This window comes from Nannobrachium achirus, assembly GCF_963921795.1.
Source record: "Nannobrachium achirus genome assembly, chromosome: 11".
Taxonomy (NCBI): domain Eukaryota; kingdom Metazoa; phylum Chordata; class Actinopteri; order Myctophiformes; family Myctophidae; genus Nannobrachium; species Nannobrachium achirus.
This window is the reverse complement of record NC_137820.1, coordinates 33152197-33178497: the sequence shown is the minus strand read 5'-3', so window position 1 is coordinate 33178497 and position 26301 is coordinate 33152197. Positions and strand designations below refer to the sequence as shown.

At 42.8% G+C, this 26301-nt stretch overlaps 1 protein-coding gene across 1 annotated transcript in view; it reads left to right on the top strand.

The window, feature by feature from the left end:
- The window catches only part of mlycd (malonyl-CoA decarboxylase), a 49133-nt gene extending 25867 nt beyond the window's left edge, over positions 1 to 23266 (top strand). The window contains exons 4-6 of the mRNA XM_080736384.1: positions 1670 to 1826; positions 4539 to 4691; positions 21533 to 23266. Of these exons, the coding sequence (XP_080592510.1) occupies positions 1670 to 1826; positions 4539 to 4691; positions 21533 to 22081 (859 nt within the window). The 3' untranslated portion in view covers positions 22082 to 23266. The remainder of the gene's footprint in view (positions 1 to 1669; positions 1827 to 4538; positions 4692 to 21532) is intronic.
- Positions 23267 to 26301: the final 3035 nt, after the last annotated feature.

Genomic DNA, 26301 nt, shown 5'->3' with positions numbered 1-26301 from the left:
CAAAGCGACGCATTGTGAGCTTGTAGATCTGCTATTTTTAGGCAAATGTTCCGCCCCAAGATAATGAATGTTGGGGATATTTTGACTATCGTAATAATATTGTAAATCGCATTTTTTTTAGGTCACAATAATCGTGATATTTTTCTTATCGTCCCATCCCTACTGTCTCCTGTCCCCTCTCACACATGCGCCACAATGCATCAAATAAAACATCATTAAAACATCTGAGTAACACTAGAAGGCCTATTAGTGGACTCATAATGTGCCTAGTGTCAGTAAATAAGTGTCATACATATTCTGAAGAAACCCTGGAGACTTGACATTCAGTAATTGGGTCTTATAATGAAAATAAGAAAGTTATGATGGCGTGTGTAAAAGGAAATCTAGAATTTGCCACGGACAGAACCAAGTCTTACCACAGACACATTTGTCCTTGCACTGACATGGTGATGACCAGGCACGTGCACACCTAGACATCAAAGGGGGCTTGAGCCCCTGCCCTTTTAACCGTCTGTAAAAAACTGCCCTCTCCAGACCATGAATGCAGTTTGTGGTGAACTAAATGCAAATGCCCTCTTTCCATGCCATACCTGAAGGAAGCATACCTGTAGATCGGCTATTTTCATAAAGATTGTAAAACTAGTGGAACAATTATAAACAAATACCCTTTTTTAATAGCCTGACACTCAGCCTGAATTGACATTTCGTTTCACTTCATTATTCAGTCTGAACTCGCTTCCTCCCAGGGCGATTGCAGGGATGGGCGTTGCCAAAAAGAGGCAGTCTTCAGCGATTGGTTCACCGACCAACACATGATATAGTGTTGTTATCATGGTTATGTGTGGCTGGCTAGTGGCTAGCCTGTTGCTTGCTAGTGCTACTTGCTAACCAAAGAAACAGTCAGAATAGGAGCACTACGAACTAGTAATCAAACACAACATAACATGCCTGCTACTGGTGTTTCATAGCGAGATCGATACGATCGCATTTTACCGCAATTTACCGCATTTTACCGCGACGCGATGCGCGGTACGGTACGGCGGCGGCGGCGCTGGTGTACTTGGAAACACTCATGAGTTCTGGGAAACCCCCACCCACGCTGATCACAAGACGCTGATTCACGACGCTGATTCGCGGATCGGATTTTCAACCGAGGCAGGCCTCCTCAATGAGAGCGATTCTAGACCTGAATCGCCGAAACAAAAAAATTAAAGGGATGTGGCTAGCGATTCAGGGTCTGGAACTAGGCTACTTTTTTAACATTCCAGACTACAAAATCAGAAATAAATAGTACATTTATAAAAGTGTGCTGCCTGCCCGATATCAGACATCATAGAAAGACTTAAAATGATGTGCTATATTGTATCAGTCCATATCGGAATTGTATCGAATTAGATGCTTTCATATCGTATATCGTATCGAAGATGAAAAATCTATATCGCAGCATCTCTAGTAGAAATGCTGTTACGCCACATCTCCAGTATTGACTTGATGATGCTTAGTTCAGTGTGGTATAAAGCCCCGAAAATAGACGAACTTTGTTGTGAGCTTGGAGGTCTGCTATTTTCAATGTTTTCACCAAAAGGACCTTTTTTTTTTAGAAATGTCAGCCCCTGCCTCTCTAACATTCTCTGCACGTCCCTGCTGCTCTCTCTCCACGCGTGGCTAGGTACGAAGCGGTGCATCCGGTGCGGAACTGGACGGACATCAAGCGGCGGGTGGGGCCGTACCGCCGCTGCTACACCTTCACACACGCCTCCATGCCGGGGGAACCCCTGGTTGTCCTGCACGTGGCGCTCACCGAGGACATCTCTGACAACATCCAGGTCAGAGCAGTGGTCCTCCACCTTCTCAGGCCGCGACCCCTAAAATAATCATTATATTTTAACTGGGGACCGCCCCATGCAGGAAGACAGGGGTTCCCAATTTTTTTTGTCTCAGGGCACCCCGTGAATATTAATTTTGTTTTAATCCGAGGCACCCCTACATTATAATTTTCACTCCCAGCACCTTATGTTTATAGCATATCGTCGTTGTCGGGTGGAAACCTTGTATGTCCAAAACCGTTCGTTTTGTATTTATCATCTATAAAATGTACTAAACTAGTGAAAACCGCAGATCTACAAATCAAATCAAATCAAATCACGTTTATTTATAAAGCACATTTAAAAACAACTTCCGCTGTACCAAAGTGCTATACAGGCATTTCATCATCACAGCAACAATATTACAACAAAAATAATAATAATAATACAACAATGACACAACATTAATAACATCTAGAGGCACATAAAAGAGTTCAAATTACTGTCAATAAAATCAGGCAGACAGGATGTTTCAGGGGGGTAAAATGCTTGAGAATAAAACAAGGTTTTAAGCTTGGATTTAAAAGAGTCAATAGAGGGGGCGGATCTAATGGAAAGTGGAATGCTGTTCCACAGTGCGGGAGCAGCAACAGAGAAGGCGCGGTCACCTCTGCGTCTCAGGTTCGCAGTTGGAACCTCTAATAATCCCAGATCGGTTGACCTGAGGTGCCATCTGGTGGTGGGGGGGTACTTTACAAGGTCAGTGATGTATGTTGGGGCTAGTCCATTTAGTGCTTTATATACGAAGAGGAGAGTTTACAAGCACACACCGCCTCACTAGTTTTGTGCGACAGTCTTGTATGAGGAAGCAGGGCTTTGCTTTACCAAAAGACGTACACATTTGAAACTTGGAGATACAAGGTTTCTGCCCGACAGTGACGATATATTTTTATATCATTTTGATTTATTTGATGTATAAGAAAATAATCCAAAAATGAAATATGCTGCTAATTCTTTTGATTAACCTACCTGAGCAAGATTTAGGCAGCAATTGGTTCTAAATATCGATATATAATATAATCCTTTTTGTGGTTGTTTTGTTTCGGTGCATTGTGTCTCATCCTACTGTAATGGCATGGTAATATTTCTCCATATAATGAAGACATCTAATGGACCATATACAAACAAACGAGCATATAACAGCACACAGGCATTGATTTGAAGAGCATTGAAGTTTATGGTATTGTGCCGCCATGCTTCGATGGTAATGACGAGAATATCTTTATTAACCACATGAATCCTTCTTAGCGTCCCTATTCTAGGCATGTCATAACAGAAGAACATTCTCAGAAAATGGCCAACTACATTACACACACACACACACACACACACACACACACACACACACACACACACACACACACACACACACACACACACACACACACACACACACACACACACACAGTGTTACCAGTGGTTCTCAGAGTGGGGTTTGGGGACTCTCAGGGATCCTTGAGGGCCTTCCAGGGGGTTCCCAGCTAGATGTTAGATAGTTAGGAACCAAATGGACCGATATGGGTCTGTAACTCTAGAGTGTACAAATGGAACCAAATGGACCCTTATGGGTCTGTAACTCTAGAGTGTACAAATGGATCCAAATGGACCCTTACAGGTCTGTAACTCTTAGTGTACAAATGGAACCAAATGGAGCCATTCCATTTGTACACATGAATTGGGGTCCCATGTAATATATAAATGCCATTAAATGGGGGTCAGTAGCCTAATGCATTTCAAACTGGGAGTCCTTGAAATTCAAATGGTTGAGAATCACTGCTAGATATTATTTTAGCATATATCGGTATCGGTTAATCGAATCGGTATCGGAAATTAAGAGTTGGATATTATCGGTTGTCGGTAAAAAAGTAAATATCGGACATCCCTATTTAGAATGTTTTTGAAAAACTGTGAAAACTAGTTTTGAAAATCACAATCACAAAAATTACAAATCTTTTCTTCTGGGGTCAGGATTCCCAGTTCCCACGGTCATGAAATTCCTGGAAATATTTTGAAATTAGAAAAATATTTTTCCAGTACTGGAAAGTTTGGGAATTTATCAAGGGTCCTGGAAGGTCCTGGAAAAAATATCTATGCATTGTCTTTGGTTATTGATTTTGCTAATACCTCTGAAATTATAAATTAAACATGGGCCAAATTGCAAATATTAGAGGCAGAAATTGTGAAAATAGCCGATCTACATGCTCACGTGAGCATGTAGATCTGCTATTTTCACAATAGAACCGTGTTATACAAAATTCTTCAACTCTTAGTGCTCGTCAGGGTGCCGGGTCCCGAGTTAAAACATGATTATTTCGGGGGTCACGGCCTGAAAAGGTTGAGAACCACTGGCATACACTACCTGTCTTTGGGCATTGCGCATAGGAGTAAACGACCTGTTATTGAGCTGAATTATTGTTATATAGTCCTGGAAATCAGGTTAAATATTCTGGAAAAGTTTTGGAAACGTTTTGGAAATTAATTGTGTGGGAAGCCTGTGGGGTTCAGTGGCACCATATATATCCTGATGAGGGTGTCTCTGCAGCCTTATACCTATCAATTTGTTTGAGTACCACTGCTCTAAGGCAGAGTTAATGTTCTGGCAGGTTGCATCTACATAATAAACCTGTCTATACCACTCCACAAATGTGTTTTTTTCCCCCCCCCTCCTGGCAGACTATCGTCCGTGAGTTCGCCACCCAGGACTCTGAGGAGGATGTGAACAAAATCAACACGGCCATCTTCTACTCCATCACCTCCACCCAGGCAGGCCTACAGGGGGTGGAGCTGGGCAACTATCTCATCAAGAGGGTGGTGCGAGAACTTCAGGTGGGTGGGTGGATGGATGGGTGGATGTGGATGGTGGTTGATGCAGTGATGTGGAATGGAAGTGTGGAAGTATCAACATGGGTAATGGGGGGTAATAAACTTGCAAAGTAATAAACTTGGATGCCTGCGCACAGTATGCAATCTGAAGCCTGTCCAATCAATTAATGTTTATCAAATGGACTGCGCTCAACCATGTCTGGGTGAATATACGTATGTCTCTATGATTTGTTTTAGTTCTATCCTGTAGTTATAACTATACTTTGATATCATGTAGACTACTATAGTTGCCTTTGAGTAGCCATAACTGAGGCTACAAGACAAGGCACAAGACCAAACTAGAAGAAGTGCTCTCCTCCGCCAGGTCAGGTATGTAGTTGTGGCCTCCTGGTGGCGCTATAATAGTCCAATGTGAAAAGGGTGCCACGTCTTCTTACTGTATGCCTATCTCATGGTAATCTGACGCTGCATTCATGATTTGAGGCATTTTGTTCCAAAAATGTGTTTTGCAAAAGTTGACCTGCTGGTGACGCTATAACATGCTTATGTGAAAAGGATGGCATTTGTTCCTCGGACCTTGTGGGAATTTGCATGCGTTCAAGCCAATGTTAGCCAATTAGGATGAAATATGAAACACCGGACAGATCCGTCTTGATCACATGACTATAGAGATAATGTGTACCGATTTCTGAAAATCGGTACGAAATCTTAGAGCCGTTTCGTTCAATGACTATCAGAGATACTGTGTACCGATTTGCGTGATTTCTGGACAAAATCTGTAGGAGTACTGTCCAGAAATGTGTTTTGCACAAATTCGGGGCAGAGGTTCTGCTCTGGCACCCAGGGAGTGTGTGCGTGCACAGTTTCGCTGCCATCGTGGCAACGGTGCCGGAGATTAGCTGTTCACAGACAGAATGACGGAACACACCGACGGACGGACAGGGTGCAAAACATAGTCTCTCCATGCCTTTCAGCCTGGCGGAGACAATGAAGCAGCTAGGAATGGGACGATAAAGAAATCGCAATTTACAATATTATCGCGTTAATCAAAAACCATTATCCTGGGGTGGAACATTTGCCAAAAAATAGCTGATCTACAAGCTCACAAAGCGACGCGTTGTGAGCTTGTAGATCGGCTATTTTTTGGCAAAGACATTTGATAGAGAGTGGAAAAAAAGACTGTATCAAGTACGTAAGTACCTTTTACCAATTATAGTGTTTAAGTGGTATCGGATATGGAGCTCAGCAAATAAAAGGTGAATTGATCCCAGTGCACGATAAATTAAATCTCCAGTGTTTTTTATCACAATAAACGATAATATCGCGTATCGTCCCATCCCTAGAAGCAGCATGGTAAGATAAAACATTGTGTCCAGTGAAAAGTTTCCTGATGTTCTCTCATTGCAAGCGTGAGAGAAAGAGAGAGAAAACTTTAGTGTTTACTATTTATCTTTGCAGACAATAAATCGTTTTGGGTCTTCTAACCTCACCTAAGTGATTAATTCGCTATTTAATTGCTCAGAAACAACGATAAACGGTAACTTGTTGGCTATAGCTGTTTCTTTGACATCAGAACACGACTATGTCGGCACAATGTCATTTGTATCTACTGGTCCTGTACTTGAAAGAGAGCCTGCTAATTCTCTACATTAAAGTCTTAACATACAGCAGGCAATTTTCATATAGAAATATAAGCTTGATTGAAGACATATTTTGCTTGATTGAATGAATAGTTAAAGGGGAAGACCACCCATTTTCAATATTGAAATATGTCATTAATATACCTTAGAGGAGTTGTGTGGAAATAGAAAATATGTTCCCCCCTTCTGTGTTGCCTAAAACTGGAGGATTGATTTTGGGGGTTGTATTGTAAATTACAACTTGATGACATCACACATTGTACTTTACAATACAAACCCCAAAATCAATCCTCCAGTTCTAGGCAACACAGAAGGGGGGGAACTTTTTTTCTATTTCCACACAACTCCTCTAAGGTATATTAATGACATAGTTCAATATTGAAAATGGGTGGTCTTCCCCTTTAATCTTACCGCTAATCACAGGTGACCTATCCTTGATCTCACGTGTTTTGAAGTGATAACACTTTAACGGCAATATTTCTGGTTTAAGAAACACTTTGCCATAGATCAAGGTTGACATAAGAACCATGCTATAAGACCTTCTGTATGTCATGTGTTGATACAATAATGGCTCCTCTTAGTTCAGTGCTTCTACAATTTGAAAAGATATGCCAGGGACCCCCATAAGAGAAGATTTTTACGGCTCTATAAGTGATTCCCAACCATTTTCATTTCAAGGACCCCCAGTTTGACATGCATTTTAGGCTACGGACCCCCATTTAATGGCATTTCTATCTCTGAGACCCCATTTTATATTGTAAAATTAATGTTAATTTAACACTTGAGAGTGTACAAATGGAACGGATCCATTTGGTTCCATTTGTACACTCTCTGAGTTACATTCCCATAAGGGTCCATTTGGGAACCTATGTCTTAGGCCATGTTCAGCAAAATGTCGTTGCGTTCTCACTTCTTATTGTGTGGTCTGCACGTGAGCCATGACATCACATGTTTTGTCGTTTCCTCCGTTTCTGCTGCTCAGACGGTGACGCGAGGGGAGAACATCTAAAACCTGGTCTTACTTTGTTGCCTTTTCAACCCCCGAAAATGCCGTTGTCGTCTGAACTGAAGGCATATCTGACTTTTTGAGGTTTTCTCGTGGAAACGGCCTCATGTAAACGGGCTCTTAGTTGGGTACCAAGGACACACTCCACTCCAAAATTCTGTTTCCTATTTGAAGCTCCTAACCACAGATATAAAAAGCTAGATACCTCTTCTGCCGTTGTAGTTCATTGGAGTGACCCGTCAAACTGAATAGGCAGAAGTGCGGAAGTGCCCAAAGCACGCTGCCACTCAAAGTGACTACTGGCCAATCGCAGCACATGTCAGGGACTTCAATTCAACCGAACGTCCCCTTCTGTGACACACGCAGAACGTAGGGGTGTAACGATATAGTAACTGTATCTAAATAACGTTTTTTTTTTTTTTTCTTTTTTTTTTTTTAACACCTTCTAAGCCAAGGGGAGCCCCTTAATGTTAAAACCGTACTATATCGCACATCCCCCCAGGGACTCTCAGCCACGTCGTACATTCCCGGACTTTGTCTTTAAAACCGGAATAAAAGCTTTTGATCCGAAAATCGGCGATCGTCTAACCTTCCCTAGTCACCACTCGTGCACTGATAGCTCATGCAGACCGTGCATGAAGCAGAGGTGACGTCAGCGCCTCTCCTTCTCCAAGGCACCTTCCACCCATCCGTTTACTGTCTACACACTCGAGCTCCTCCTGCAGCCATGCTTGGGGCTATGCTAGCGAAACTTTTCAGTTCTGTTCTTCAGTCACACATGGACTATTTGCGGGGACATTTACGTGAAAGGATCGCGCACGTGAAACGCACGGGGACATCGACGATCGGCCAAAACCCCCATTCTATCCCAACGGAAATCGAGAAAATCATGGTGAGTTACTGGCCTGGGGGGGAAAAAAAAAGAAAAAACAGCGGCGCTGTTGAAGATGGAGGGGCTGCGGGGTCATGTTTATAAACATAATATTATGTCTCAGATCACAATACAATAATAGAAATGTCACGGCTAATCTACCAACCACCATTCTATTTCGGACGTCAACGTGTTAAGATTTGTTTTTGGGCTTTTTACCTTTATTGGATAGGACAGTAGACTGACAGGAAATGGGGGAGAGACAGGGAGTGACATGCGGCAAAGGTCACCCGGATCGGGAATCGAACCGGCGACGCCGACAGGCATTGATGCCGAAATGGCAATGCCTATATGGTATGCGCCTGGTCCACTAGGCCACCAGGCTCCCCACGAAATAACGTTTTTAACTTAAAAAATCTGAGTATATCGAAATGAAAACAGCTAAAATCGAATCGTATCTTTTTATTTTGTATCGTATCGAATCGGCAGTGCAAAGAATCACTTGTATCGATACTACCTACTTGTGCATTGTATTTAGCATTTTTAAGAAGAAAAAATGAAAAGGAGGGGTTTAATTACTTTTCCTTTCCATATACTGTAGCTACACTGGTCTATCGATAAATGTGTGTAATCTCTGGGTTCATGTCAAGGTGCAGGTTTGTCAATATACAATCAATGACCATGTATTTGGCGGATAATCACTGTGTTTATTATTTATATCCATAATAATACATGTTTCCCTTAAAAACCTGCACTATCCACACCTTTCACACAGATTTAATTTCTTTGCTAAATAGTTACTTTATCGATTTTAAATCATTGAATCGAATGAACCAATATCGTCCATGTATCGTATCGTCAACCATGTATCGTGATATGTATCGAATCGCAATTAAAATGTATCGTTACACCCCTACGCAGAAGCATCCACACCTGCAGCCATACAGTCTTGGAAAAGTTGCCTATCCTCCAAGACGGACACCCCAGAGCCGAAGGAGCCGTCTACCTTTTTATGTCTATGCTCCTAACACTTGTAGCGCCCCCCCATGGCTTCTTGCCTGGGGTGTAGTATTACTTTATTTTTTTTTATTTTTCACGACTTCACAGATCAGAGTGTTTTTACTCTGAATGACTCCTCTGCTGAATTGTAACATCCACTCAGTCACAGGCGAGCTTTCAGACGGTGCCCAGATGGCAAAGAATCAAGAAACCTTCGGGAAATCATGTTGTCTTTTGATTGTGCTTCAAAAAGTTCTGCTTTTGCTTTCCGTCTCTGGCAATTTGTGTGGCTATTGCATGGATTGGAGTCGGACAACGCTCCTGGACTCTCTCACACGTGCGCACGCACGCACGCAAACACACACACACACACACACACACACACACACACACACTCACGCACACACGTGTGTGTAGTACATTTCTTTGCTTTCCATTTCCATTTGATACATTTAGAGATGGGACGATAAGTGATGTTATCGTTTATGGTGCAAAAAAAAAAACACTCACGATATTCGTATCATGGAGATTCAAATTTATCGTGATATCGTCCTCCGTCATGCACTGGGATCAATTCACCTTTTATTTGCCGAGCTGCCATTTAAACCCTCTATTGGTAAAACGTACTTATAATATACATACTTGATACAGTCTTTTTTTCACTCTCTACCAAATCTCTTTGCCAAAAAATAGCCGATCTACAAGCTCACTAGCAAATGTTCCGCCCTAGCATAATGGATGTTGGGGATGTTTTGATTACCGCGATAATATCGTAAATCGCGATGTCTTTGGTCACAATAATCGTGATATGAAATTTTCATATGGTCCCATCCCTAGATACATATACTTCTACTCGTCTACCTCTGAGGCAAATAGTGTATCTTTTACCCCAACACCACGATTACTTGACAGCAGTGTTGTTTTTGACAGCAAATTTTTATTTTAGTTTTAGTCATAGTCTTTTGAATAAAATGTATTTTAGTTTTAGTCATAATTTAGTCACCTGAAAAGTATTAGTTTTAGTCTAATTTTAGTCGACTAAATCCATAAGATGTTAGGTGACTAAATCTACAGTTGATTTAGTCAGCTAAAATGTATTTTGGCAGGCCTTGTAAAGGCTGATTTTACACTTGGTTGCGTGCTGAAAATAGCCGATCTACAAGCTCACAACGCGTCGCAGCGCGACGCGTTGTGAGCTTGTAGATCTGCTATTTTCACCTGAGAGCAAACAAACATAAAATGACTCTCTTCTCCACTAGTCCCTCCCTAACGTTTTAGTCTAGTTTTTATTGTGTTGACGAAATTGTCAATATATTTAGTCTTAGTTTTAGTCATCACAGCTTGCTTCATACAAAACATGCATTAACTGATAAATTATGATGTATTAGAATTACAAGTCAAGCTGCGCAGCACGACATAAGGTAATTAAAATCGGCTCCAGGTTTACCAGCTGCAACATTAAAAGTGATGAAAGCATTAATGCATTTTTACTAATTACAATCCAATAATGTGATTGTGAAATGGGCCGTGCATAATGAGAATGTTTGGTACTGTGTTGTTGAGTATAGTTTGATAGCGACACTTTAGGGGATTTACTCGAGGAACATTTTGAATGCGGGCCTTGGACTTTTGTAAAATGTTGCCATCACTACTATTACAAAAAAAAATCAAACCTCGGTTCGAAGTGGAGCGGTGAATTTGAGCAGCTGTACCCTATGTGAGTGAGTGAGTGAGTGTAAACTGTGCCTGTGAGTGAGTGGTGAGTGTGCCTGGCCTGCACAAAACAGCGCCCCTCCTTTAACTAGTGTTTTGTGTGTGGCCACTCAAGGTATTGCCAGGCTACGGACACGGCCAGCCACCCACCCAGCCACCCACCCACAGACATACCCACGGACATACCTGTTCATTGGGAGCGCTTTCACCGCTCCAAAAATCTTTAGTTTTTCCACCACAGACTGACACACACACACACACACACACACACACACACACACACACACACACACACACACACACACTAGCAGTGTTTTTGACAGCAGATTTTGATTTACTTTTAGTCATAGTCTTTTGAATAGAACTACATTTACAGTTGTTTTTTGTCGACTAAAATGTATTTTGGCGGTGCCTTGATGGCGTCATGATGGCAGATTTTACACTTGGTTGAAAATAGCCGATCTACAAGCTCACAACGCGCTGCGAGCTTGTACTGTAGATCTGCTGTTTTCTGAGCGCAACCAAACATAAAATGACTTTTCTTTCAGTTCTGCTGGAGCTCTTCTCCACTAGTCCCTCCCTAACGTCTCAGTCTAGGTTTTATTTCTTGTCGAAATTGTCAATGTATGTAGTTTTATAAACTTTTTGCTCTTATTTAGTTCTTATTTTGTTTTCGTCAGTGAATAAAGGTAGTCGACGTACATTTCTCGCCATAGTTTTAGTAGACAAAATCAACACTAACACAGTCAGATTGCTTCCCACAGTAAAACCATCTAAATCTCTGCAATAAAAGATGTGAATCCTCTCAATAAGCACAGAGGAGTCCTCCAATGTCAGGGCTCTCCAGGTAGCTCTTGTTAAATGACTGGAACATTGAACGGAACATCAAAAGCCAATCCATGTGACAGCTGGGGAAATAGCTTTTTCTAGTGCGTGCTCATGAAAATCCTGCTCCCACCTCCCCGTCCGCTTATATTTCACTCAGTCATATGAGGACTGGAGTGGGGTTTTTGAGAGCTGCCGCAGCCTGGAGGCATTTCATTTATTGGCATTTTTTTATGATGGCAATACGGGGTTCAATAACCTCCTGAAGATATTATTTTTTTATTTTTCTGTTTACACCGTTTGGGTTGTCAGGTTTTTTTTGTTGCTTTTGCCGCGCCATTTGTTGGTGCGATATGAAAGCCGGCTATTTTATACTGCTGTTGCTGAGTAGCTATTTGACCAAAAGACAGATTGTAGATGCTATCACAAATTCTTCCTCGAAAGATGAGATGTCTTCCTTTTCTAAAGTGTTGCTTGCGTCCAGGGGCGTCACACCAAATTCTGGGCCCTGGGTACAAAGATTCACTGTGGGCCCCCAATGAATGTTAACTACCGGTATTGAAAAATAGCAGATAGCAATCTTTTTTTTTTATCTTTTTTTTTTTTTTTTTGCAAGAAACCTATGTTTCCATGTCAGTGATGTTCAAACTTTTTCATGTCAAGGACCCTCAAGATGATATGTATTTGGCCACGGTCCCCCATCTCAAAATATTTAGTTCCAGGGACTAGAGCCCGACCGATACCATTTTTTCCGACCGATACCGATATCCGATGTTGGAGAGTGCTAGAGCACCGATACCGATACCGATGTTTTGTAAAAATCTTTTTTTTATTCATTTAAGATCATTTAATTGACAGCTCGCCCCTCGGATAAATGGTCAGATTATTGCTTTTTTTGTGCTTTTCATGTCAAACTTTAAGTTTGGTCGCAGTTATCAATTTCTATTGCTTGTTGGATAATAATACTCTTTTAATTTGGGGGTTCTGCTGTGTTTTGTCTCGTTTATGAATTAATATGTGTCTTTTATCCAAACGTAAATGCATTGCCAAGCAATTAAACAACACAAGTTCTATAGTCTATAGTCAGACATCTATATTTCTCTGTGGATTTTCACATAGGCCTACACACCTTCCTCCACCGCAACATGAAAAATCAGAGTTAGACAGTGCATGTGGTGAGTGAACGACACACGAGAGGCAGCAGCTCCAGTAGTGTTGGCTTGCATCTTGGACTATTATACTGCACTCTGCTGGATAATTCTGGTATTGCCCACACATCGGCCTATATAACTCAGGGTTTCATGCTCTATCCGCAGACACGTTACAGACAATTAACTCAGTTACGACCAATTAAATATGCCTTCTTTGGGTTCTCCCTGCCATAAATCTCCATAGACTTCCATGTAATTTATAGTGCACAGATCATGCACGCCCATGCACAGATCATGCACCATGTTTGTGCAGGCTGTTCACAGCTTTCAAACAAAAAAATCAGATTGGAAATCCGTTCAGGCATTCTTGAGAAAATAGCCATTATGTTTTACATGTTATGTAAGCAAAGATGGCTGCCCTGTATGAAAGATGGGGTTGTATGGGGGGTGGAACATGCAAAATCGCGATTGAAATCATGTTTACTAGATTTAATGGGGTCAAAAAAAAAAAAAAAAAAAAATCAAAAAAAAAAAATATATATCGGTATCGGTGGAATAATTCACCGATACCGATACCGATGCCTCCAAAACGACCGATATATCGAATTGACCGATATATCGGTCGGGCTCTACCAGGGACCCCGCAGAAGCAAAATTTTAGTTACAATTGTCTGCTTAAAAAAATACATTATATTCAAATATTTGCACACATTTTCACGACTTTTCAAAAATAGCAGATCTACAAGCTCGCTGCGCGGCACTCGGTGCCGCGCTGTGAGCTTGTATATCTGCTATTTTTCAATAGCTAAAGTTACTAGGGCCCCTCCACCTTGGGCCTTAGTAACTAAGTCCCACTTTACCCCCCCCCCCCCCCCCTCCCTTGTGACGCCCCTGCTTGTGTCCCGTCGGTAGGGTAGGAGTGGGTATTCAGAGGTTTCCGCGTTCAGGAGTGTGATTTGTGTTGGAGCAGAGGCCCTGGCACTCCGACAGGACTTAATTCTGTGTCGAGGTGAAGAGGGGTTAGACGGGAGCGCTTCACTGACAGATGGATTCTAAGGAGGAAGAGAAAAGGTCGGGAGATCTGATTTAGGGTAAGGGCAGAGGAGGTTTTTGTGGATTGGACCCCGAGAGGCCTCGCTCCGACACATATCTGGCTCCATCTTCCTTCCCTCTTAAACCGTTTAGCCCGGGAACACGTTATTACTTGAACTTTTATTTGATACTTTAAAGCTATACTGTGTAAGATGCTCAACTAGTGGTCAGTAGCCCTATAGCAAACCGCGGTCGCGTTCGCGTCTTTCGCCCGTTTTTCGTACCTTCACACCCCCGCGTCTGCCTCCACAACGCCGAGAGCTATCTTTAGAGGGGTCCCTGGTTCCTGTGCGTTCAGGCATTCCGGAGAAACGGACTACTTCACCCTGCCTGGTAGGCGAGATTACCTTTTGAGTAAAGAGACACACGGGCGACTACAAATATGGCGACCCCACTTCAAGATGCGCTGTGATTGGCCGGTAGTGTACCATGTGTGCATGATCGGCGATGTGATTGGGCAACGTATACACAACGTATACAGATGATGCAGATTACGTCATTTTGGCGCAAAATCCGGTCCACGGCCAGGATCATAGAAAACATATAAAGAGAAGGCTTCAGAAGCTGAAAATAACGGAGTGGGTGTTCTAAAACTTTAGCGATTTAACAGTTAGGACAATTTTAAGATTTGTTTTATAAAAAAAGTTACATGGTACAACTTTAACTATTGAAAAATAGCAGATCTACAAGCTCGCAGCGCGGCACCGAGTGCCCCGATTCCATAATGTCTTCTAAATCCCTTCAAGGTTTTTTGAAAAACTCATGTTTCTATGGCAGTGGTTCTCAAACCTTTTCATCTCAAAATATTATGTACTGTATCAGGGACCCCCCCAGAAGCAAATATTTGAGTTACAAATGTTCACTTTAAAATATATATATATTCAAAGATTTGCACACATTTTGCCGTGCTTTGAGCTTGTATATCTGCTATTATATTATGGTTATAAAGCATAAAATGATGGTTAAAGTGGTTAAAATCTAGAGTGACACGGATGCAGATCTAAATGGGTTAATTCTTCCTGATACCGCTGCCTGTGCAGTACAATGTTATCCGTGAGGGTACTGCCCATGCCAATGTCCAACTCTTCAACACTGTCCGTCTATTGTCGCTTCTGACTTGGACCTTTACATCACACCTTTCTTTTGTTATGCCTCTGCCGGGAGGATCGCTGTGCCCGCTGCCTGGAGATGTACTGTCTGTCTCTCTGTCTCATCCATCTGTCTGTCCGTCTTGACATTGTGAATCTCTTGGAACGCCTTCAGGGAATTCCGTGACATTTTATTTTTTTGGCACAAACATCCACTTGGACTCACGGATGAATGGACATATGAGTAGGCAAAGGTCGAGGTAGCTGTGACCCCCCCCCCCCCCAAAAGAAAAAAACACCATCATTCAATTCCTTCAAAGTCCCTTTACTACATGGACTGTACTGTAAGTCTGGACAGACATGTCATGGCAATAACATGGCAACTGGTTGGCGGAGGCATACCGTCAAAAGCAATCTAGGGTTCCTTTGACGTTGAAGAAATGAGGAGAAACGAGAGAACACGCAGAATCCATCGTGTTTGCTGTGGTTTCTGCAGCGAAAGTAGGGGCGGGGAGGTGAGAATTTTCGATTCTGTCCCTATCGGAAACATAACTCGGACGTTGCTGAGTCGGGCTGAAGCAGACTTCACGGCGTTCGTCACGATGACTCTCTCGCTTTAGCTCACTTGGCGGTGCCTCTCGTGGTTCAAGTCTGCTTCAGGCGGCACGCCTCCGTTGCCCTCACCACAACCAAGCGCTCCCTTATGTCTGGCCTCGCCTACTGTTGGCCTGAGGAGGGGAGAGGGGAAGCAGCTTCAGCTTCAGCCAGCTGATGGCTGCTCAGATAGCCATGATGAGCACTCACCGGGGTGCTGTTAAGTGCCTTGCTCAGGGACATGTGTCCGGGAGGCGAACCGGTGACCCTTTGATTAACACAGTTAGGGCTGTCACAATTAGGACGATTTAATTGTTTTTTTGTCGTTGACAATCACATTTCTGTTTGGCTTGTAGGCTGTGAAGGTGCACATGGTAGATATGACACATAACCTAAATATACAAAGAAATGACTCACATATTTGACAACTTTATACTTAAAAAGAACATTGATAGTGGAAATAGCCGATCTACTTGTAGATCTGCTATTTCCACATTTTTTTTCTTAAAAAAAATGGAATATGGAAATATTTCAACATGGAAACGATTATGATGATTATGAAAAATAATCGCGATTATGTCAAATAATTGCGATTAGACGATTATGTAATAATTGTGACAGCCCTAAACACAGTGGTTCTCAACCTTTTGGGGGTCGCGGCCTGAAAAGGTTGAGAACCCCTGGATTAACAGACAGCCTCCCCATGCCTCCCCGATACAAACAGAGAGAACGTCACAAGTCCAGTAGAATGTCAGTGCACTGTCAGAACATTATCAGTGAGAAAGGAGGGCATTTGCCAAGGTGTTATGTACAGTAAATGCTATTCAGATTCTGTTTTGCTACTGAGAATAAGTGTCGAGGAGTGACCCTTTCTTTTCGGTAACAAAAGAGAAGAATTGGCAAAGCTTAACAGTGAAAATAACATTTACTGAAATCTTACAGGAAAAGATCATGAAAACTTGAATGGGACATGTATGGTCGCTGCCTGTCGGGCAAAAACCTCTCTGCATTTTTTTTTGTTTTCTTTTTGTAAATTAACGCCCTATGTGATCATACAGCGTCAGGGCCTGTCCATACTCTCTCCGAAACCCGAACTTTTCGTCAGAAAGGTCTGGTTTAGGGATGGCCAAATGGTGATTTTTTTCTTCACCGATAACCGTGAGACCTTATCGGTTAAATAAACGTTAACCGTTAAGGAAATGTGTTAAAATGCGCTATTTTAGCGATTTAAAAAAGGAAAATACACCAGTTTTTCCCCATAATAAAGTGCCATATTATTTACACATTAAAAACAATAAAACTAGGAGATACAATAATACAAAGGTTTTCTAAAAGAAATTTGTTTTTGCAAAGAAACGGTGGGATTGAAATAATCAGTCTGTAATGTGACGTGGCTGTCGCCAGAAAGGGGGCTTGACCCCCTGCCCTTTTATCCGTCTGTAGAAAGTGCCCTCTTCAGACCATGAATGCATTTTTTTACTATGGTAAAAGAAATGCAAATTTCCCCTTTCCATACCAAAACTGAAGGCTGCATTCAAGAGAATTGTCCACCAAAAGGCCTGTTTAGAAATGTCAGCCCCTGCCCTCTCTAACATTCTCTGCACGCCCCTGGCTGTTCGCACTTCCCCCTCTCCTCTGTGTTTGTTGTGTAGAGCAATAACTTCCAATCATATGACTTTTGGAATGGTTAAACGTGATGTCCATTTCATTCATATTCTTCTCTCTCGCCCGTGTTTTGTGTGTGCTGATGCAGCGATCATTGCGACTCTGAGCTTTGTGGTATTTTCGAATAGCCTACTCCAGGGTTCCCCAATTAGTTTTCCCCAAGGACCAAATTATGTCTAGGGTACCAAGCCGAGGGCCACAACATTGCAGGTGGCGACGGTGGCGTTCCCACTACTCCAGCGACAGTTTTCGTTGTTGTCGGGTGAAAATCTTGTATGTCCAAAACCGTTCGTTTTGAATCATTTAAAAAATGATTTAAACTAGTGAAAACAGCCGATCTACAAGCACACAACGCCTCGCGGTGCGAGGTAGATCTGCTGTTTTCACTACTTTTGTGCAACGGCCTTGTATGATTTGCGAAAGAACGTACAAATTTGGAAATAAGAGATTTCCACCCGACAACGACGCTATACTAGTGTTGTTGCTGATCTTATACCACCATTATTACTGGGGTTGGTGTGGGCCAGACAGTAGCCCCCCGCGGGCCGCAAATGGCCCGCGGGCCGCCTATTGGGGACCCCTGGCCTACTCTGTTTCCCCCACGACGTGGAGCTTCGCTTCTTTTCACCTGACAGCACCGAGTTCTTTGGGGGTGGGGGGGGGAGAGTGCCACACACACACACACACACACACACACACACACACACACACACACACACACACACACACACACACACACACACACACACACACATAGAGGGTTCATGGCTACATCTCCTCCAGATCCCCTCCCCGCTGAGCCCGGGCCGCCTCGGTGAACAATTACGGCAGGGGTCAGCGGTGGCAGCGACAAGGACACAATCCCTCACACAAACACACCGCCCAGTGTGTTCACTGGAGCGCCTGGCCGAGCCGCACGGCTCCGCTGCTGGAAGTCTGAGATTGTTTTACCTCTAAAGCCACCCAGACGCCAGACACCAGACGCTTCCAAATGTAGCCTGCTGAGTGCTGACATCTTTTCTTATGTAGAACCAGGGCTGCAACTGTGAAGAGTTGCTCCAGATCGATCGGTGGCCGATTCAATCTGTTCCTTAGCGCTAGCTAGCGCTGCAGCTATAGAGTAACAAAGTTTGGCGTAATTTATACATCCTACACATGGTTCCCGTTTTTTTAACCCCATTCTGAATTCCCATAGACTTTTTTTTTTATATCGTGTCATATAAGAACTGCGTTCCAAACAGAAAACAAATGATCTCAGCGGTTTGACTCATATGGATATGAATAATCAACTGAAAACACTATGTATGTTACTGTCGCCGAATTAGTTACATTTTCACCAGAAACAGACTGTTTAAAATATTAGTGACTGACTGTCATAAACCATACAGAGCCTCCTCCCCGACAATATCGCGGAGACCGTTTGTTTATTTTTGGACCACAATGAGACGATTTTATGATGACTCAATATTATTCTCCATAGAGGATTTTGATTATCGCGATAATATTGTAAATCGCGAATTATTTTGTCACAATAATCGTGATATGAAATGTTCATATCGTCCCATCCCTGACACACACACACACACACACACACACACACACACACACACACACACACACACACACACACACACACACACACACACACACACACACACACACACAAAAAAAAACAACAGTACCTATAATGACAGGCCATCCAAAGTCCATGGAAACCCTCGATGGACAGCCAGGGAATGAGGGAAGGACAGAAAGATGGATAGAAGGGAAAGGAAGAGGTGATAAAAATCAGAGAAGGAAGGCGGAGTAGACAGATGGCCAACGAGTCCCCCTGGGGGGGGAGGTAGGGGTAGCCCGGCCTTCACTCATCCACTCTCCAAGCTGCTCTGTCACTTATCTTGTTGGAATGGTAGCATAGCGGAACGGGGGGTACTTTGGCGAGCGCGCGCAGGTGAGCGCCGGGTGAAAATGATCTCACGACGCCACGAGAGAAGGGGAAAAAAACGGAAGGTTGGGGCGGGGGCAGATGCAACGAGAGGGAAGGGAGAGAGAGAGACGCTGGGGATTCCGGTGTGAGAGGTAGAACAGTATTAAGAGGAGGTGAAGGTGATTTGGTAGCTCACAGAGGATGGGGAACAGTGATAAGGGAGAAGGAGAAGCCATAGAGACGTGTCTCCTCTGTGTCCACTGGGAGATTGAAGCCATGGGGTTGATGTTCTCTCCCTGCTGTCTCTGTGCACATCAAGGCTCTGTGCCTGAGCAGTGCCACGCAAACACTGGAAGTGTGCGTGTGCTGCTTCTGTTTGCTCTTATAACTTATACCAGGGCTGCAACTAACAGCGTTTTTCTATGGGTCGAGCGTGTTTGTATTTATAATCGACTAAATCAATTTGATTGATTAACCGCATAAGCCCTATTTATACTTAGTCATCGTGTCGTGCAGAAATAGTGATTATTATTTTATGCACTGTAATTGCTGGACTATAAAGCCTGGATCATAGTCGGGTCCGCGGTGGAAGGCTATCCACCGCGGTGTAGTGTTTTCGAGTCTTTTTGAGTAATGAAACTACAACGTTACATCATTCCTCGTCATCATTACTCGCGGTGGAAAGCTCTCCACCGCGAGTCCCGACACATCTCTCTGTTTTTACTATCAGACAGACAGGCTCTACACCCCGTTCACTGATTGGTCGACCTGAACCGGTCTAGACGGGGTAAAGGACTTCACCGTGGGCCGTGACTATGATGGCCTGCACTTATTTTCTGACTTGAGGTGGAAAGCTTTCCACCTCAAATTTGCGGTGGATAGCTCTCCACCGTAGACTCTGATCCGGGCTTAAGCCGCACCTGAATATGAGCCACACCAGCAAAATTTAGAACAAAAAACAAATGTCTACATATATAAGCCGCACCTGACTATAAGCTGCAGGTGTCCTTCCTGCTTCCTGCTAGAGCGCCCCTGGTGGCCATTAGCTGTAATAATCTATATATAAATCCTTGTCAAAGACCATTGTAAAACTAACTAACTGGCCGTTGGCTGTAAAAATCTCTATATAAGCCGCACCGTTGTATAAGCCGCAGGGTTCAAAACATGGGAAAAAAGCTGCGGCTTATTAGTCCGGCAATTACGGTATTTATTTATTTTTTAACACAATTAGTTTGATCAACAGTTGCGTCCCTAATATCTACATATCTGTCCAACTCATTTTGACTCACATTACTTGTTTTTAATAGTGTTTAATATTAGTATTACTCATTAGAAAATGAGTAATGAGTCTGTCTGTCTGTCTGTCTGTCTGTCTATCTGTGCCTGCCTCCCTGTCTGTCTGTCCGGTAGTCTGTATGTTAAATGTCACTGTCTGCAAACCTGTCTTTTTGTCATTTAGGAAGGCGGTTACACTACATAATGACAATGACATTCTGTACATTTATCTATGTTGATAGTGACTCGATAATGGCCGTCGTTATGTTTTACCCACTTGTAAAACTAACCGCCGTTCTACATTGTCCATCCCCTCGGCAGTATAATTCACCTTATAATGACATGCTCCACATAATGGCCGCCACGTTGAAAGTGGTAAAAACTCTGGGCTACCTCGGCTGCATAATTGCCGATACCGAGGACCTCACAAAAATAAAATAATGGCTGATATATATCAGCTAAACTCATATATCAGTCGGGTTCTAGTTTTGAATTTGATATCTACTGCAGGGACGTGCAGAGAATGTTAGAGAGGTAGGGGCTGACATTTCTAAAAAGGGCTTTTTGGTCGAAAATAGCAGACTTCTGCGACGCGTTGTGAGCTTGGAGGTCGGCTATTTTTGGTATTTTTGAATTGGAATCCCAAAAAGTAACTTTATTTTTTCTTCTTTTGTTTTAAAATTTCAAATGCATTTATGTTATTGTTAACTTTATGAACTTAAATACAAAAACAATAGACATAAAACTACATTCATTTAGCTGCTAATATAGACTGAAGTAATTAAAGCTGGTCATTTTTTCCATGTTTGTCAATGAGTAATGATATATCAGTATTCCAGTATTAACCTGCGGACCACATTAAGTGAAGGTGGGTGCCGCATGTGGCCCCCGGGCCGCCAGTTGCCCATGTATGGCCTACTGTAAATGACTGTCGTTTTCTCTGTCTTCCCTCTCCTCCCTTCCTTTCCTCCTTTCCTCGCTGCACATATCCCCCCCAGAGTGAGTTCCCCCACATGGCCCAGTTCTCCAGCCTGTCCCCCATCCCGGGCTTCTCCGCCTGGCTCCAGGGCGTTCTCAGCCAGCACAGGAAGGAGGGCCGCGTCACCTCGGACCTCCTCTCGGAGCAGGAGTGGAAGGAGGTGGAGGAGGCCACCGACTCCGCGCCGGGCGCCCCGGCCCTGGACGCGCTGCGCATGATCCTGGCCTCCAGCGAGTGGGTGCACTCGGAGAGGCTGTGCCGCGCCCTGGAGCCCGTCCTGATGCGCCTCTGCGCCTGGTACCTCTACGGGGAGAAGCGGCGCGGCTACGCGCTCAACCCCGTGGCCAACTTCCACCTGCAGAACGGCGCCGCCATGTGGCGGCTCAACTGGCAAGGCGACTCCAGCCCCCGGGGCGTGGCCGGCTCCTGCGGCATCATGGTCAACTACCGCTACTTCCTGAGCGACACGGCGAAGAACAGCGGCCTCTACCTGCAGAACAAGGTCGTCACGGCCTCGGACCAGGTGCTGGGGCTGGTCTCCCAGTTCCAGAAGAACAGCAAACTCTGAGACTGAAGCGCACGCACGCGCGCACACACACACACACACACACACACACACACACACACACACATATACGTACACTAGGGCATTAACGGAAAAGTCGACTCAGTCGACTTCATTACACAAGTCGACTCCCACCAGAGAAAGTCGAAAGTCGAAGTTAAAAAAATAAAAAATCCTTTGTATTTTTTCTATCATTATTTTTGCAACCCAACCTGACGAGCACTAAGAATTGAGGCGCTACATTTCGTATAACACGGTTCTATTGTAAAAATAGCAGATCTACATGCGCACAACGCCTTGCATCTTCTGCCTCTATATATTTGACAATTTGGACAATGTTTAATTTAGAAATGTGAAGATACCCTCTATACACTTAAACTTTATGTTGTTTTGTTTACAGTTGAGTGAGAAAACAATGTTGCACATTAAGGTAATCATCCGGGGACCCCCCAAAATAATCCGGGGGTCGTGTGTGATGTGATGACGTCATCAAACGATAAAGTCGACTTCAACTCAACTTTTTACTGAGTCGAGTCGACTTTCAAAAATCACAAGACGTTAATGCCCTAACGCACGCACACACACACACACACACACACACACACACACACACACACACACACACACACACACACACTAGATCACACACATTTGAATTATTTAGAGCCTAGCGTTCAGACGAGAACATGACGGAGGCTACGCACTCGAAAGAATTATCTACGGACTCAAGGACCAAATTCTCATGTTCTGCAGGGTAGATATCACTTGTAATTTAAGGTTTCATGTCGGACTCATGGATGGTTATTTGTCAGTCATGTTTTGTTTGATTTCCCCTGGAAACGGTGGCGTATTATCGCACTTCAGAGCGAGCGGGAGCGGAACGGTATCAGCCGCCGCTGCCGCTCTGATTTCGAAACGAGACGAGAATGTTCTGTAATGTATTTTGCGATGAGACGCATACGCTTACGTCGAGCGCATATACAGTAGCTTAGGCCTCTTTGCCTCGCTGGGTTTTCTGGCCCAAGCTGTTTAGCGTTGTCTGAGCGCTTCCCGTGCTGAGCGACTGTAGCTAATGAAGCACGAGGCTGCCTTATCAAGGCCATGCCGCGCTGCTGCCTGACATCGTGTGTGTGAAGGCAGGAGCTGTGAGCGAGTGCACTTACTGGAATAAATGATGTTTTGATTCTTTCCTTTTGGCTGAACTGTCTCACTGCCAGAAGGGCAATATTGAATGATTTTCTTGATCGTGTTCGCCAGTGTTGTTTTTGACAGCAAATATTGATTTAGTTTTAGTCATAGTCTTTTGAATAAAATGTCATTTTGTTTTAGTCATAATTTAGTCACCTGAAAATGTTTTAGTTTTAGTCTCATTTTAGTCGACTAAATATCATAAGATTTTAGGCGACTACTGAAATGTAAATTATTAATGTTAAATAAATATGGATTATGGATAAAATCCATAACCAAAATAAGAGACACGAGCCAAAGGACAGTCCATAGATTGTTGTATTTGAGAGGAGTCAGACAGAGGAGACAAACAGTGAGCGTACCATAGGGGTAGCTTTCTAAATCTCTCTCTCCTCCAAGATGGAGGAAAACATGTATATAAAGACATACAGTTTATGACAGTAAGAAGCGTGGAACTTATTCATTCGTTCCCATATCATAACAAGGAAATAAGACAGGAAAGTGCCACGTAGTGCTGGTTATTTTCCATCACTAGTGACTTATATCAAGGAAGACAGTGAGTCTGGTGACATACACCAAAACCAAAACATGATTATATTCAGGGAAACCAAAGTTATTATGACCTGTTATCAGTTTGCCTGAACCTACAGTATGCGACCCAAAATGTGGTCTCCTATATACTGTGAGTTCAGTTCATATTATGCCCTTTTATGGTCATATGGGCGTCATACACAAACATAGAATTATGTATCATAATTCTTTATCTTATCAATCTATCCTTTTCAATTTGTATGAGGTTCATATGACCTCCATATTAAACATTTTATCAGGGTAATAATAATAATAATATTATGAAGATTTTAATAATATTTATAAATTCAAATTTCGAAAAGGACGGTAATATATATTTTTTTAAAGAACTGTAATAAATCCTTAAAGTTAAAGAAACTTGACACCTTCATTCATCGTTTCTTACAGATGAATGAAGACAGAATTAAAATTGAATAAACAGATAAAAATAAAGAATAAAGAATGAAAAATGAAAAAAGAAAATATGAGTTGATCGGATGACCATTGATCGGATGACGATGATGATGATGAGGGTGATGATGATGATGATGATGATGATGATGATGATGGTGATGATGACGATGATGGGGCATTGTAGAGACGTGAGGGAGGAGGACAGTTGATGTGGGGTCGTTCTTCTGGGTCGCTTCTTTCTTCTCAGGTGATTCCTAGGGGGGACGAAGGACTTGGCCAGTTTACTGTTTTCAAAACAATTTAGTTCATCATGATAGTGTTTGTACTACACATGGCATCAACAACAGTGCAACAGAATTCTCACCGACAAGGCACGATTTTTACATCGTGCCGCTGCGGTTGATTTGGCATGCACTGCTGGCCTGGCCTGGCCTCAGGTTGTGGTTCGTCTGCCCCATCTCAGTCGTGGTTGTCTTCAGTTGACCCGATTCCTCCTTCCCCACACTGCGGTCCTCTCTCCGTCACCGTCAGCCCATGTAACAGAAACATTTCAAATTAAGTTTCAAATAAATCTTAAATCGATGAAAAAACCAAATTAAATAAATTAAAATCAAATCAAAATTAAAATCAGATTAAACCTTAAACTCCCCCCTTTTTTACAACAAGTTGTAAAAGTTAAATAAAATAATTTAAATTATTTAAATCAATGAAATGAGCTTTAAATCATACACTACACAGTAGCAGTACAGTATCAGCTTGGGCACAGGGGAGTCTGTGATAAGTAATACGCCTCAGGGGTGAGAAGCGACCTTGTGTCTAAAGGTTGTTATGGTAACCAGGGGACAGGAAGTTCCCAACCGAGCTTTATGGGTAATGAAGTCTTAACAGTAAATGTATTCATAACAAGACTGGATAGAACCAAAACAAAATACCATAGACAGTAAACAATCAGAACGTTTACGAAAAATAGGAGAAAGGAAAGTCTAAACAGACATGTTCCCAAAACAATTCTCTCACACACAGACCATCTGACCTTGACAGATCCAGGTGGTTTCTCATATACACAGTGACACACATACGCACACACCTCAAAAGGGCATGAATCACAGTCACACGCACGCTCACGCACGCACTCAGGCAGTGAAAGAGATAAGGGTCAGAGCGACATTTACGCACACACAGGCGCATGCCCGCACTCACACATACATTATTGGAACACACACACAAGTGCACGCACGCACGTACACGCACTCATGCTCACAGAGATGGGAGTCAGAGAGGGGGGGGTTTACTGAAGCAGCACCCACACGCAAATCTTCTGCTCGCACACACATACAGTACGGTAAATTCATTCTCACAGAAAAGTCATCAAATAAATGAAATTATAGTATAATACACAGCCAGAATCCTCTGGAGGATTTTAAAACTTAACGTTACAACTTAACGTTACAACATATTATATTAATTTAGGCTAGTTCCTGACTCCCCTGCCTGCATCGCGACTGCAGCAAGGGAGTGAGGGACAGATAAGAGTAAACGGGAATTATCGATACTGTAAACACAACCATAGTCCTATAGAAGGCTCTAAAATCTTAATGTTACAAGAGTTTAAATTAATTTAGACATCAATAATTTGAGTTAGTTATTCTAAATCTTAAATCTTAACTTTAATTTCTCAGAGACATTTTAAAACGTCTTAAAAGTACTTAATATTACAGAAAACAGAACTGGTCAGTAACATAGTCAAAGATAAAATATTTGTTTCTCAATTTCCAATGGCTGGGCCAAGCCATGAAAGTGAGAGACCTAAATAAACACAGTATTATCGGTACATAAACAGATAACTGACAAATACTGACCATTTCATATGGTCCAGTCATAACAAGCTATAACCACAAACTGACTATGAGCACGGTTTTAATCAGGCTGACTAGAAAGCACACGCCCTAGGTTATAAGCCAAACAAATAATGACCATTCAAAGGGTCCAAACAAACTGACAAAACAAAAACGACTGTACCGAAAAAAAGTTAAAGTCTGAAAACCAGTATT